General features: G+C 37.2%; 1 protein-coding gene across 1 annotated transcript; it reads left to right on the top strand.

Moving 5' to 3' along the window:
• The first annotated feature begins 30 nt into the window (after positions 1–30).
• LOC140937972 (guanine nucleotide-binding protein subunit beta-5a-like) lies at positions 31–13818 on the top strand. The gene is made up of 13 exons (XM_073387527.1): positions 31–166; positions 6360–6496; positions 6989–7030; positions 7416–7492; positions 8407–8533; positions 9124–9221; positions 10189–10234; positions 10693–10784; positions 11410–11458; positions 11855–11951; positions 12033–12091; positions 12349–12456; positions 13387–13818. The coding sequence occupies exons 1-13, from the start codon at positions 52–54 to the stop codon at positions 13396–13398; spliced, it is 1059 nt and encodes a 352-aa protein (XP_073243628.1). The 5' UTR covers positions 31–51; the 3' UTR covers positions 13399–13818.
• The last annotated feature ends 1849 nt before the right edge of the window (positions 13819–15667 follow it).

Raw genomic sequence — 15667 nt, 5'->3', positions numbered from 1 at the left:
GAGGTTCGAGGTGAAAGTAACTAAATTAGCATAAAATTTTCAAAATTCAAGATGGCGGCAAGTTCGTCAGATGGGTCTGAAGAATCTCTTGCCTCCCTTTGCAAAGAAGCGGAGCAGCTCAAAGTGAAAATTGATGAGGAAAAGCAGAAATGTAATGACGTGCAACGTAAGTAGAACTGATGCCAGATACGATCGATTACTTATTTTAAGCTCGTATATTTTCTGTACTTAAAGAGAGCATCCAACTGGTTTATTGATCTTTCTGCTTGCTTTGTGATCCCTAAAATCTGCCAACAACACCTTACACTCTGCACCGAAACGTAGGTTTGTATCAATAAACTACGTCAATAGTAATTTAAGCTGATCTAACTTGCTGTAGTGAATAAGTGGTGACAAGCTTTTCTATTGAAGCTCTCTGATCGAAGCTTTCAGTTCTAATTTTACAGGCTCACTGTGATGATACATGAATAACGAAATAAGTATTGTGGCAATTTTCAATATCCGTTTAGTTGCCTGACGTGTTTTTCCTTTTATCCTAAGAATTCCAAGTAAGAATTGGTGAAATGTTTTTATAATCTCACTTGTATTATCCAGCTGATTGGCTTTGAAAGCATGTTTTAACATTTTTTGTTGGCAGCTCATCATGTGCTTCCCTTTCCTACTTTTAATTCGGTGCTTGATACTGAGTGGAACCAAAGATCGTCTTCATCTTTAGCCTTAAACAAACATAAGTCATGAGAAAGAAGAAAACCCCTGGGAACACAGTGAAAATGTTGTTTTAAAATGGTATATTTGTGATTCCATTACTTCACGTTTTCTTCAAACAGCTAAAACTTCCTTTTGAAAAGGTAGGCATTTAAATGGTAGCAGCTGTAACTTCCTAAGTTAAGAGCCATCATTTTGGGCACAGCTGGACACACTACTGCAGACTGTCCAACCATCAAGATTCTCCTAATTTTGCTTAAAAATCCCGAATGCTGACCAATATGTACTCAGGATAGGAAAAAACCTGATTTTGACATCTGTTCTGATATTTTCAAATGAATTCTTTATGATTCTTATAGAAGGACACCTAACAGAGCATACTTAACTGAAATTGATACCCAGGAAACTATACGGCACAAAATAAATTTAAAATAAAGTGGAGTACTTGCATGTAAAGCCACGCAAACAATAGACGAAAACTGACCTCTCCGAACACTAGAAATAGCATTTCAGAGCGTCAAGATTTTTATAACATTTTCTATGGTAGCATGCCCCCAGACTCCCCTAAAAGGTCGCAACCTCAGCCCTCATGTACAGACTGTCCAATCATCCCAATTTTGTGGGATTCTCCCAATTTTGCTTGAAAATCCCGAATCCAGACTAATATGCAATCGGGATAGGAAAAATCCTGATTTTGACATCTGTTCTGATTTTTCCAACGGAGTATACTCAACTGAAACTGATATCCAGAAAACTTTTAAAACCGCATGAAATATAAAATAAAATTGAGTACTTGTACGTGAAACCAGGCAAATAAAAAGAAGCATAAAATGGCAATCAATTTAGTGAACATCTTAGACAAAAATTGTCCTCTCAGAACACTAGAAATGGCATTTCAGAGGATCCAATTTTCCATATTTTCTGGGGAGAATGCCCCCAGATCCCCTTAGCGGCTCACCCTTTCACCCTTTCAGCACTCACCTTATTGAAAAAAAGTCCCAATTTTACATACTCAAAAGGTTGGACAGTATGCCTTTGATTCATTAGGCACGATTTCCACCGTGGGGGAGGAGCACAGGGTCACTTCCCAAATAGCAGCTGGTAATCAAGCCTAGCAATTCATTAGTGTTTAAAAAATCCTAACTTTACAGACTCAAGAGGTTGGACAGTTTGCTACCATTTGTTGAAGACCTAAATTCCACCCCCAAGCAGTAGGAAGGGAGAGGAAGGGGGGGGGGGAAGGGGGGGGTCGTGTGGGAGGCTTGACAGAGTGATTTTACATTATTTGCATAATTGACACCTACTTAAGGCTCCTGACACCTTTGGCATTTTTTTAGTGTTGAAAATGATGGCTGACAGGCAAGGTAATAAAAAATGTCAACTGCAATACTGAACTTTTTGTTTGAAGAACTCTTAAAATTTGTTTCGTAATAATTAGCACTAGCCGAATGAATTTCTTCAAAAGGGTAATAATAAATTTTAAACCATCCATTTTAGAACTCTTTATGGTAAATTAATGACATCTTATGATACCAAAGCTAGTTCCAAAATCATTTTGAAGTAAAGTTATGACTATCTTGATAATATTGCTAGAGCCATATTAATCTTTTGTTTAACCTGTATATTGTTTTGGTAGCCATGCATAGGCAAATCTTTTATTGTTGCCAATCATATTGATAATTTATTCAGTACACATTAAATATATCATTTTTAGCAAATTAGCAAATGTGTGTTATTCCCTAATACCTTTTTATTAATAGTATTAGGTTTCAGAAATTTCACTTCTGAAGGAATTGAAAAAAAAAGCACAATATTACCAATATTCCTTAATACCCTTGTAATGCAAAGTTAAAATAGCTAAATTTGGTGAAAAATATATAGGGCAGCTCATTTACATTTTTGGCAGCCAGAAATATTACAGTTTAATACACAAACTACTGACTGTCACATATACAGGTCTTTGTAGCCATTTCCTTATTTACTCTCACACCTTTTTACAGTGATTCCGAGCGAAGGGAGGCGCCCAAGGTACCTTGCCTTGCGAGGTTTATAAATTTGTATGCCTTGCACATTGATCGCTCACAGTTGACGTCATCCAGTTTAGACGTTGGGGTGCATTTTAGGGATGCTAAGCAACGCTACTTCAAGTGCAAATGCAAATGCTGTGGTGCACTATCATGTTTTATTCAAAAGAGCATTTCACTTTGGCTTTTTAACGTCAAAACCTCTTCTTTTCCCTAAAATCCGTACCTTTGAATTTATGTTATATCGAGGCAAACCAACAATGAATTGGTTCTTTCCCCACCGGTCGATGTGACAAATTGATCAAATCAAAGACTGGTTTCAGCTCCGTACATCCATCTGCCGTTAAACCCGAGAGTGAATTAAGACCGAAATAATGCAAAATGGCTTTGAAATTTACACAAAGAAAGGAAGAGTTTCAAAAACCCGGAGAATATTAAGCAAAAACCGGACATTTCCGGCCAAAACAGGAGGGTTGGAATCTCTACTCAAATATGCCTTTAAGTTGATTTTCCTCAAATGTATCTTTGAATTCATGATAAATACAGCTCCAACAACTTCAAACGGTGTTCACGGCAGAGAAAAATGCTTTAAGTGTAATAATAATTATTTTAGCGTAACAAAGATGTTACCTCACATATAGGAGATTCTGGGATAGAGTTCGAATCCCAGGGAAGCCATACTTTTAAACTTTGTACATTTTTTTCTTTTTAGTTTTTTGATCATTTTCTTTCCCTTTGGCTTGTTTCCCTTTATTCTCTCTGCTGATCGTTTAAAGCTTCACGAGGATTTTGCGATAATGTATTTCTAGTATACATGTTCTATTTTTGTGCAAAATTTATGAGTTAAGCTCATGCATCAGCAAAGGTTCTCTTAAATAGAATAGTCATCAGGGCTCAGTTCCTCGAAAGATGGTTAAGTTTAACCCAGGATTAAGCCAAATTTTAAGCAAGGTTTTCTTGTCTAAGAACATGTTACTCAAGCTCACAAAATGCTGTTGTGCCTTTACTTCGAAAAAAAGAAATGATAACACAGAATGTTGCTCTAAGCAATGCTACAACCAGTTGCAAAAGTACTTGAGACACTGTATCGTATTTTGGCATAAATGGCCTGTCCATGATCTTGTGCTTGTGATCCCCCCTCCACCCCTTATCAAAGTTGCTAGCAATACAAGACCATACTCAAAACGTGGAGGAACAACTTTGAATTGGAGGGAGGAGGGAGGTCAGTATTATAATTTACAGACCTGTGACCAGGAGCGATTTGAAGCAAGAAAGGTCATTTTTCCGTGGGAGTGTTTCATCATTTTTGCAACTGGTTGTCTGAGTCCTCCATACCCCTATAGCCGTGGTGCACGATTATCAAACAGGGTAAAACGTGGTGCACTCTTAGCACCTAAGGAGGTGGTTATAAAAAACAGTATTTCATTTTTGTAGGTTTGCCTGTTTAAAAATGGCGAGACAAAAACGGCAGTTGTTGGCCCTTTTGTTTATGTGGTAATATGCAAGAAATTGGGCTTTTAAAGGAAGCACGTAGCAAAAGATGCCACACCATCTTAAGTAAGCTGCAATGAAAGGGCTTTTTGGTCCTAAAACACTACAGAGATGCAAAAAATAATATATTTTCTTCGAACTCAGTTAAAAGATGTTTATTTATGAAAGGAAAGTGACGTAAGATGCCCCGCTAGATCAAGGAGATAGCTTTTTGTTGTTGTTTCCGATAAGTATGTGGACGTGGTTCCTCTTTTATCGCCTGCCATTTACAGGAAAGAAAAGTTACGCTAAAAAGCAGCTGTTGCCGACTTTACTTTACTTAACACAAGTTTGGATTTGTGTTTACTCTTTGGTCGTCTTACAACTTTGTTTCGATTTTGAAGCCCGAGTGTGGCTAGGCACCAGATCATGAAAATTCACGCGCGTATTTCAGTAACATAGTCGCAAGAGCTTGCATATAACGTGGCTTTGTAATTCTGTACTTGGTAAGTTAATTTATTTCTTTGCAAAAAGGAAGACACTATCCCCAAGAAAAGCAATTTTCCAGCACAGCAATGTCAGGAATTTACGTGCTTCAACGGTCTACACGGTCTACACGGTCTACCATCATATGAGATAAATATAGTAATATATTCTATTTCTTACTGTTGCAGAATGGTAGACCGTGGATGATGGTAGACCGTCAGAAAATAGAAATTAACATAGCAGACAACTTTTTCTGCTCTCTAGCTCTAACGGACTTTAATAACCATCTTATTTTCACCGTAGTAGATGAAAAAAACTGAACGGTTTTACTTTAACAGCGATGTTGAAAAATAAGTCACGCGGTATACCGATTACATAATGCCATTGCATATCAAATGTCATTGCGTTACAGATACAGGGGTGAAAATGAAGGTTTGGCAGCTTTATTCGCAACTATAGTACTTCTAGATACCAAGAAAAAGAAAATTATGCTGTTATTATGCATTCGCGCTTCTCAGAGTTTAATTACAACGCCGAAACTTTAAGCTATGTCACGGTAGATAATGGCGCATGCGTTACAACAAAACTGAGGCAAAATTTACAAGTCACTACATTCTTAAGTGCTTTTTTAGGCAGTTTGCTATCAATGACAATGATGTATCGGTTGGGAAAAGCAACACAAAGTGCCATTCTATTTACTTATGTCGCTATAGTCTTCGTTTTGGGAATTTAAGACGTGGAAATCGCTTGTTGAAGTAAACCTTCAATGAGACAACCAGTTGCAAAAGTACTTGAGACACTGTACCGTATTTTGGCATAAATGGCCTGTCCATGATCTTGTGCTTGTGATCCCCCCTCCACCCCTTATCAAAGTTGTTAGCAATACAAGACCATACTCAAAACGTGGAGGAACAACTTTGAATTGGAGGGAGGAGGGAGGTCAGTATTATATTTTACAGACCTGTGACCAGGAGCGATTTGAAGCAAGAAAGGTCGTTTTTCCGTGGGAGTGTTTCATCATTTTTGCAACTGGTTGTAGGAAGGTAAATGCAAAAAGTGGAACAAAATTTTAATCCTGGATTAGTGCTAATCGGCCTTTCAGGAGCCGGGCCCAGGAATCTAAATGAAAGTCTGTGATAGGGTATAGAAATCAGCGAGATTAGCTGGAGGAATAATTTGATATCATTTCCTAGAAAAGTGATTGATGACATTATTAATATATATAGTGTTTTTTATAAGATATCTGGGATAGCCTGGGGTTTCAGATGACTAGACTAATATAAAGAAAGGCTACAGTAACTCTTTAATATAATCATTTATTAATAGCCTAAGTAAGGCTGCCCTATCTTTTTAGCCCTCAATGGTTATTAAGGGCAGCCTGTACTCTCTCCATATTTTATCCATTTTTTTGTATCATTCAAATCAATGTAGGGTACATATAAAATGGTTGTTGTTGTGGAAATAATTTGGCTGACTCAATGTGACCTAAGCTATTTTCTGTGAGACATATTGTGGTATCTTGGCATCACTAAAATTTTGTTTGATTTTCTCATTTATTTTTACTTGATTTTGTATTAACAAATCTTTGTTTAAGGTCTTGTATTTAAGTTGATGATAGTATGATGCAAGTTTTTTTTTTATTATTAACAAGCAGTGTCTATCTTTGATCTGCAGTAAAAGAGGTGGCTGATAAAGTAGAAACTCTGGTTTTCACACCTCTCAAAGTGCGAAGAATTCTCAAAGGTCATCAAGGAAAGGTGCTTTGCCTAAACTGGGCACAAGACAGACGGCGTATGGTCAGCAGTTCACAGGTGTAATACCCAGTTCTTATTACCCTGGGTACCGTAAATGACCTATTAAACGCCTAGGGCGTCTAACGGGGGTTTAAGCGGAGGCATTTAATAGATAGTAGGTGTTTAATCCTTTTAACCCTAAGATCGAAATTTGAATTATCATTTGTTGCCCCTATTCATTTCCTACAGAAGTAGTGGGGAGAAGTTGATAAAATCAAACAAATTCATGTTGTGTGATCATGTCCCTAATTCTCATGACCACTCTGTTTGACAAAGCATTGATATTGCAAGGAGAAATTTAATGCTAATCACTGGATCTTAGGGCTTAAAGGGTTAAAAGAGAGAGGCATTTATTCTCGTAACTGTAACAAGCTCAATAAAACTACGGTAATATACAACAAGATTTTGTTCAAAGGCAGAAAGGTTAAAACGTCTTGAGGGGAAAATTGTCTAATACCTAAATGATGTTTTAATTTGTTTTGAACTTTTGCTTTCCTTTTATTTTATCAGGATGGCAAAGTGATTGTGTGGGATGCATTTACTACTAACAAGGTAAAGAAGGCCTAGGTTATAATTACTGGTAGCTACAAAATTTGTAGCTACATAGGGTGCAAAGAAAATAGCATGCTTTAATCAGGTAATCAAGTCCATCATGTCTTGTTCAGGTAAAAAGTAATCCTATTTTCATGAATAATTGTTAGGGCTGGGAGACAAAGGAAATTGAGAATCAACCTCAGGTTAAAAAAGTTTAACCTGGATGTAAATTTGACTTATAACATACTCGTAAGCTTCTCTTGTGCTGTCCAAACTTCATATGTGCATCCATAACTTAATTTATGAGGTTAAGTTAAAAAATAATCATTCATTTTCAACTAATGTTAATTCATCTTTGTGGTATTATTATTGTTTACATCAAGCTATTGAATATGTATTATAGGAACATGCAATTTCCATGCCAACAACTTGGGTAATGGCTTGTGCCTTTTCACCATCAGGCCACATGGTTGCTTGTGGGTAAGTTGATAATAGCGAAAAATAAATCAAGAATTGAGTTTCTCAGTTTAAATTCAGTTTTCTAATTTATATAACAAACTGTAGATCTCTTGAGCTTTCATGATGTTCACCTAGTTATTTAATAATAATCATGATAGTAATGATAGTACTTCTGTTTTTTTTGTTTTTAAATAATAATAATAATAATAATAATAATAATAATAATAATAAGGGCCACTAGGGAGAATACTTTATAGCAATTGGTGTCACCCTCTTAAAATAAAGGTTGTTATCAATATTTGTACATACAAGTACCGAGTAGCTTGTGAATACAGCCGCCTCTTATTGCTCCTTGCTATTGGAATGTTTTGCAAGAGAGAATGTGCATTATTTTGGCCCCAAAAATTCATACTAGGGATGCATGCCAATTATGTCCAGAATCTGGTCTGGAGCTCTGATTGGTTGATGTAGTATTTGGATTCTTTTAGCTATTGTACATGAAAAACATTCTTAAGACAGAAGATCACTGAGATTAAAGTACAATGTGCTGAATTTACCAAGACACATTTTATTTCCTAAGAATAATGAATATCACGTTTTTTATTATCAATTACACTTTTGGAATTTTGCTTGCACCAAGTTCAGAGCAGGATTCAAAATTTTACACTAATAGAAAAACACAAACTAGCAACTTAAATATTTACATTTTATCATGAGAACATTGATATAGATCATCAGATTGAAGAGGTGTCCCTCACAAAATGTCCCCAGTTGTAGGAAGTGGTTAGAGGTGACTGTATTCCCTGGCTATGAAATCAAATTCATATTGATTCATTATCAGTAATCTTACAAATCAATAATGACATTGTAGATTAATAAATTGTTATTGAAAACTGTAAACAAATTATTTTTCCTGAATTCTTTTCTTAACTCAGGGGACTTGACAACAAGTGCTCCTTGTTTAAACTGAGTTTGGACGATGAGGGTGCTACTAAGAAGCAAACTGTTGCCATGCATACTAGCTACATGTCGTGCTGCACATTTACAAACTCTGATCAACAGGTGGGAATATTAATAAATACTATGTTTTTTGGTGGGGTGCCAATCATCGATGAGCGACATGATAATAAATTCTAGAAAATGTCTAAGCAATCATTGAGGAAAACAAAAATAAAAATTTATTGTTGGCAAAAAAAGGAATTATAAAAACTTGTGTTTTGTCTTTTTAATAGTCTCATGATTAAAAAGCAGACAGAGAATTCAATCACTCAAAAGCACAGAAATAATTCTGAGCTTCAGGCAAGAATAAAACTCACAACCTGCCCACTCTACCTGCTTAGCTACTGGAACTCTATGGCAAACAGGGTCAAATCCACTCATGTACCTTTTCTGATACATTTGGTGACATGTTTTTGTCATGTTGTATGTGAAGAGGTTTTTCCAATTATAATCCATAACCGACTGGGTGGGTCAATCGAATTATTTCCAAATTATGATCAATTGTGAAATCTCAGCTGATTCCCAACGCTAGTGTTTATTTCCTTTTACCATTTTTCTTTTCAGCAATATAGTAGTGTGCATCACTAATGACATGGTTCAGTTCATTTAAAAGCTTTGGCAATTAATTGTTAATCATTATCTGATCGTTGCAGATCTTAACTGGTAGTGGTGACACCACATGTGCTCTGTGGGATGTTGAATCAGGACAGTTGTTGCAAAGTTTTCATGGTCATGCTTCTGATGTGATGAGGTATAATATGAAAAATTACTATCACAACTCAGGAGGTTTCAACATAAAAGCGCTGACACTGCAGAAAGTGTTAGAGACTATGCACATAATTTCCCAATAGGCCAAAAACCTCTTGAAGAAATAGACCAGTCCTCTGAATAAATAAGGCACCATGCAACTGAAGGTTTTAGATGAAAAAAAAAAAAAGAAACTAATTTATCGGACTGGATGACAAAATAGACAGGTTTAGCTGAAATTGTTCACCCAGGTCTGTATCCTGTTCTAGGTGTTCAGATAGAAGGCAGTGGTGTGAAGTGAAACGGTGCAAAAAAATGAAAATAAAGGACAAGGAGAGAGGAGTCAGTCTCCTCGAATTTTCTGTGCTTTTTTTTGCGCCACTTCCTACCATTTGAACACCTAGAACAAGCAAACCGAAGCTTTAACCTTTTTAATGTGCGTGCTTGCTGGAATGGAATGCAGGAAATTTATGATAGTTACTAACAAACTGTATTCTTATGCAGCCAATCACAATGCAGATTGTGTCATAATGTCACCGTCACCCTTGGTCAGACAACGAAAGTAAATGTTCCTCAAGAACTAATTCAGTAGGCCTCAGCTTCCTATTGGCACTTGAGACACAGCTAGGAGTGGTATAGCCTGAGAAAACAGCTAACATTTCACAATGCCACTGATGACATGTCACTATACCCAGATCTGGGTAGTGCTTCTGATTGCTTGAAAATTTGCTTCATCAAATAAGAAGCTCCACCTAGATCTTGGTGGTGATGCGTTATCAGTATAGGATTTCTGCATTTGTTCCCTCAAATGTCATTTTCTGGGGAAACCAGTGGTGGCAACAAGAAATGTTGACTGTTTTCTTAGGCTAGGAGTTGTAAAGTTGCTAAATGAGGACTGCAAATTTTTTTATTATAAATGATGCTGATGTTCAATAGTGACCCATTTTTCTTTCCTTTGTTTTGATTCACAGTATTGATCTTACTCCATCTGAAGGAAGGAATATATTCATTTCTGGCGTAAGTAGTTAGACAGCATTAACTTAATGTCAGTTAATAAACAGGTACTCATTTTAGATCTTTTATAAAAACCAAAACCATGAACACCAGAAATATTTTGGGATACTTATTATGTGGCAAGAAAAACACCATTCAGGCGTGGGAAAACTGTAAGCTGGTTTGCATGTCCTTATCTTGGCTGTGTTTGGTCATATATAACAGTATGAACATTCCCGCAATATTTTAAGTGTTTAGGTTTGACTGTAATGACGCATGAAGAAAAAACAAAGTAAATGCTCGGATGTTAAATTCCATTTGGCATTTAATTCTGCAAACTTTAACTTCCAATTTTTCCAGTGGTTGTATTATTTTTTTTATCATGGCCCCGAAATTTTAGGGAGTTCTAACAATACTACCCCTTAAATAACCCCAGTTTTCCATGTCATTGTATTTATTTCGTAAATTATTGCGGTCTACAGGGATGTGATAACACAGCCCTTGTTTGGGATATCAGGACTGGCCATGCTGTTAATTCTTTCCAGACACATGAGGCTGATATCAATGGAGTAAGGTACGCATTAAAAACCAAAGAAATGTGGAAGTGTCAAACTTGATCTATCATTCTTGTCCAAAACCTACCTCAAAAATTTTTGCTTGCTGTGCACCCCAAACCATACCAAACAAAAGAATCGGCAGTTTCACACCACAGAATAGCTGTCTAGCTTAGAAATAATGTTCTTGAAGTGGTTGTGGTTGCATAATATTATCACCTCTGGCGCATGCACAATGAGAGGAAGGGGATAAGATCGTTCCCAATCTCGACCCAGAGCTCTTCTGCGCATGTTCCCTGCATACTCACTACTTTTTTTAATTACATTTTCCTTGGCGACACCTTAACAAGTAAGAGCAAGGGTTGCTCAGTGATAAGAGCACTAGCCTCCAACCAATATGGCCGGGGTTTGCCATATATGTGGGTTGGTTTGTTGTTGGTTCTTTCCTTTCTTTCAAAAGATTTTTTCCATGGCTCCAGTTTCTCTCTCACGTCAAGAACCAACATTTCCAAATCTCATTTCAACGCAGTGAGAGCCTCAGCGAGGGTCCACTGCAATAAACACTACATGGCATAATGCTCCAAATTCAGGACAGATAAAGTAATACTTCATCTAAGGATTGTTATGTTTTTTAATTACATGTAGGTTTTATCCCAGTGGAGAAGCGTTTGGCACTGCTTCTGATGATGCCACTGTAAGTATTCCTAACTCGACCCCCTTCTCCACCCCCCCCCCCCCCAAAAAAAAAAACAATAACATAAGGTTAAATATCATGGTACTAATATGGAACTGTTAGTGGCAGTGGCTGATGTTTTGACGACCTGTGCACAGTGAAAGTCAAAGTGACCCGTGGCTATTGATTTATTGTTCTATTAAGTCGTGATGTCACTTCTGGAAAAGTACTCATTTTTAGTTACTGTTGTAATTATTGTTTGTAATTTGTACGATTTTGCTTTGCTGCTGTGTTTGCAGCCTGAAAAGGAAAGTGGTATCTTCTATGGAACAACATCTTTATTCCCAGGCTGATGATGTTGTTGCAGTTTTTCGTTGTTCAAAGTTTCTTACCAAGTGTTTTACTTGTCCTTTTTAGTGTCGTCTATATGATCTAAGAGCAGACCATGAACTTGCTGTTTACTCTAAAGAACACATTATTTTTGGAGCCGCGTCCTTAGACTTTTCTATAAGCGGTAGGTGGCCAGTAAGACCTCTTTTTAAAATTAAAAAAAGAATGACGAGAAAGACTTATATATAACTTTTTTTTTCCTTAGGGAGATTACTCTTTGGTGGTTACCATGACTACACTATGAATGTATGGGATACCCTCAAGGTGTGTGAAAATTCTGATATTATCATTGCAGTTCTAAAATAGTGATCTCTCGTAAAAAAAATAATCTATTTCACGAGGATAAAATTTGTAGCCTGCGAAAACATCCGGTTCTCGTCGCTCTTCGCCGCTGGGGAGGTTTCGCGCGGAGGAACGTCGTTCCTTCGCGTGAAACGTCCCCAGCGGCGAAGAGCGAGGAGAAACGGATGTTTTCGCAGGCTATAAAATTTGCTGATGACCACTAATGATTAAACTTACAGTCTGAGCAGCTGTCGGTGTATTATGCCCATGATAACCGAATCAGTTGTCTGGAGGTGTCGCCAGATGGGACAGCTGTAGCCACTGGAAGCTGGGACAATACACTAAGAGTAAGTAAGACACAAAGGAAAACCTGTGTTCCAGCTAGTAAACTAGAAATTGAGTTGCATCTCTGCGCGAAAGTCCAAATCTGGATTCTCAATCCAATAACACATTTGGCGTTTCGCTACTCATATCCCAAAATGGATTTTCAAACATTTGTATTAACATAGGATTCTGGCAAACTTGTTTGTTTGTTTTTGTCTTTTTTCTACTAGTGTTTTTTTAGCTTTCTGTATATACTTCGGTCTCTGGTTTTGCTTATTTTTTGGTCCGTTTGTGCTTTCATCGCGTTTCACGCGCGTCAGATTGGAACTCCGTTCATTAGGTGATTTTCCTTTGATTTTTGACTTTTGCTTCCATGCTTGAAGACCACTTGGCCACTTTTGATTAAAATTTAAATACTCGTGACCGTTGTTTTCAAAGTATGGAGAAAATAACTAAGGGAGTTTGTTGTACCACGTTATTTCTCACGCCATACCTTCCGTTTCTGTGTAGAATCAGGGGCACCCAACGTCATTTTTCGGAAAATATCTGTTCGGAAGACGATTTGAGATCTAGAATTTTCGGATCATATTTTGTTGTAAAATTTCTTGCTTGCCTGCCTCGCCTAGGATTTTCGAACATCTAAAAAATGGAATAACTGCCAATTTTTAACGGATTTTTACCCCAAAAAGGTCACCTAGAATTTTCGGGAGCCTTTTTTCGCGCTGAAAGTTTTGAAAAGGTAAGTTTTGATCCCGAGAATTTTCGGATCACAAGACTCTCAGTTAGGAAATCCGAACAGATGAAAATTTTCAGGAGATAACAGTATGCCTATATCTCCCGTTTAAATACTAAAATACTTTTAACAATGCTATGTTTAAGTGGTTTTGAATTATATTCTCGTTGGGTACCCCTGTAGAATTACTTGTTTAACTTTTTTTCGTTTTGGTTTTCAGGTTTGGGCTTAAACTCAAGGATAATTTAGGGATTAACTGTAGGCTTCTTTCCACTATTCGTTAGTATAATTGTGTGGAATCGAAATTGCACTGTTAAGATCAGCTACAAACTGGAGAATTCCTCTTTTCTTTGGTCTTTTGAGTCGTTAAAACGTGTTAATTTATGTGGTGTATAAATTGTAAATATTTTTAGAATATATATATTAAGATATTTTCGAAATCAATGTTTGAATTACTAAATTAAATTTAATATAATTTTGTATTAAGAAAGATCATAAGTGATAGATAATTAAGAAAGAAACTGAACAGTAATATACATTGTACCATGTACTATATGTTAGGCGTGATTCTTGTTAATGAAATATGTAATTTTTACTTTAAACAATACGTTGTAGATTAATGTTACTTGCGAATAAAACGAGTTTAAACCTGTTTGAGACTTGTGTAGTGTCCCAACGCTAGCCTGCGATCATGCCCTCCCTTTATCTCTGTTACTCATGTTACTCTGTTACCCCGTACAGAGTCTTCCCTGGCCTTCTCGATCATTTCATTTCGGTCTTATACGTGCAGTCTCTCTTTTTCTTCAGATTTAGTGAAGGGAGTACACGCGCGCGAGGGCGTCGAGCAGCGAAGCCGCGAGTCACCCTTCAGTCGCGCGTGGTTATTTTCGTGTCTGGCACGTTTCGCTCGACAGACTTCACTGAAAAAAGAGAGACTGTTTGTAGTCGCATTTCGGTCCCGGAACGCATAGGTGGCGCGGAATAATGAGGCCTAGGGGCCGTTAAATAAGGCTCTTTTACTCTAGATTATTGCTTTATCCGGGTCTTTACATCGCACCTGTATGGAGGATGAATTTTAGCGATCAGGAGCAAAGGTTTTCATGAAAATCCACCATGTCACACCATAGAGGAGCCTTATAATGAACGGACCGCAACTATCATAGATAAAAACAATGCTACGGTTTATGTTGGGAACTTCCTGACCATGCACAATCCTTTGTCAACAGAGAATAAATTAATGGCACGTTCTTATTGGTGAATAAGATCCGGAATACTATTGAGGGTTGTCCACCGTCAACGTCAAGTGCGTCAAAAAGCTAACAAAAACATATAACAAAAGAATCTGACGGCCTTCGTTGGTAAAGGGTCTTAAAGCCATTCAACTATATTAGCTATGCTCACACGAAGCAAATTGACCACTACAGAAAACACCATAACATACCATAATGCTCTTTTTTCGTCACCCCAAAATTTTGCATAAACATTGTTTTCGGTTTCTCTTGGAAGTTAAAATGACCCCAAGAGAAACTGAAAACAATGCTTATGCAAAATTTTGGGGTGACAAACAAGGAGCATTTTGGTATGTTATGGTATTTTCTGTAGTGGTCAATTGTCGCTGCGACTTATCCTAGGATATAGAGAGTTTTCACTCACGTGACCAGCCTCTATGCAAATTTATGAGAACAAAAGAAAATGTTTACATAAGAAAAGAGATCAACTCCCACAGGATTGGTTTGGATGGAACACCAACATGGCCACCGTTTCATTGTTTTGGAACACCAATGTGGTTGCCGTGATGTCATGTGAAAACGCTCTATAAATCGAAAGAAATCATAGGCTAATCGTAAGGAGATTCAGGGGTGAATATTCTTTTTTTTCGTTGTTGTTTTATTCCACTCAACCTTGGAGTCAAATAAGAACTTTGAATTTGAAACTGGTTTATAGAGAATAGAAGTGATGACGTTACAAAAATTAAATTTATGAAATCATGGGATTGGTTGGCACGTCCAGAAAGACCAAGAAGAAACTGTTAACTTGCTAAAAATCAGCCTGTTGGTGCAAATTGGTGCCGGAAGATATGAGCAACGTTAAGCTCCAATGACTCCATATGAATCCTTCTAAAATTGGCCTGGATCGTTAGGATCGTTAACATTCGATCCAAGCCCATACGCCATTTGCACGATGCGGTCATTTTACTACTATCACCAGATAATCCTACAGGGTTTTGCTTTCTTGTGCAAATTTTAAAAGCATTTTGTTATTTGAACCTCAATAATTTAAGACGTCTACAATACACTTGCTCGTAACTTTCATTTAATTCTTCCATCAGGAAGATTAACTTTTTATCCTCCAAGAGAGCCTTCAATCAAAAGCACAACGAATTTCAAATCTGATCTAGGCTGAGAAAACAGCCGTCTTTTGGCGACCCTACCACTGGTTTCCCCGCCAAATGACGTCTAAGAAACGAGCGCAGAAATTCCATACTGATGACCCGTCACTAC

The sequence above is a fragment of the Porites lutea genome, chromosome 5 (genome assembly GCF_958299795.1).
Source record: "Porites lutea chromosome 5, jaPorLute2.1, whole genome shotgun sequence".
NCBI lineage: Eukaryota > Metazoa > Cnidaria > Anthozoa > Scleractinia > Poritidae > Porites > Porites lutea.
Note: the sequence above shows the minus strand (reverse complement) of the source record. Positions and strands in the feature narration are given on the sequence as shown.

Bases quoted from the DNA above. Each gene is read 5' to 3' on its own strand.
- LOC140937972 (XM_073387527.1), top strand. From the start codon at position 52: ATGGCGGCAAGTTCGTCAGATGGGTCTGAAGAATCTCTTGCCTCCCTT. The intron at 9,222-10,188 runs GTATAATATGAA...TTTGATTCACAG, and splicing joins CATGCTTCTGATGTGATGAG to TATTGATCTTACTCCATCTG. The intron at 10,235-10,692 runs GTAAGTAGTTAG...TGCGGTCTACAG, and splicing joins GGAATATATTCATTTCTGGC to GGATGTGATAACACAGCCCT.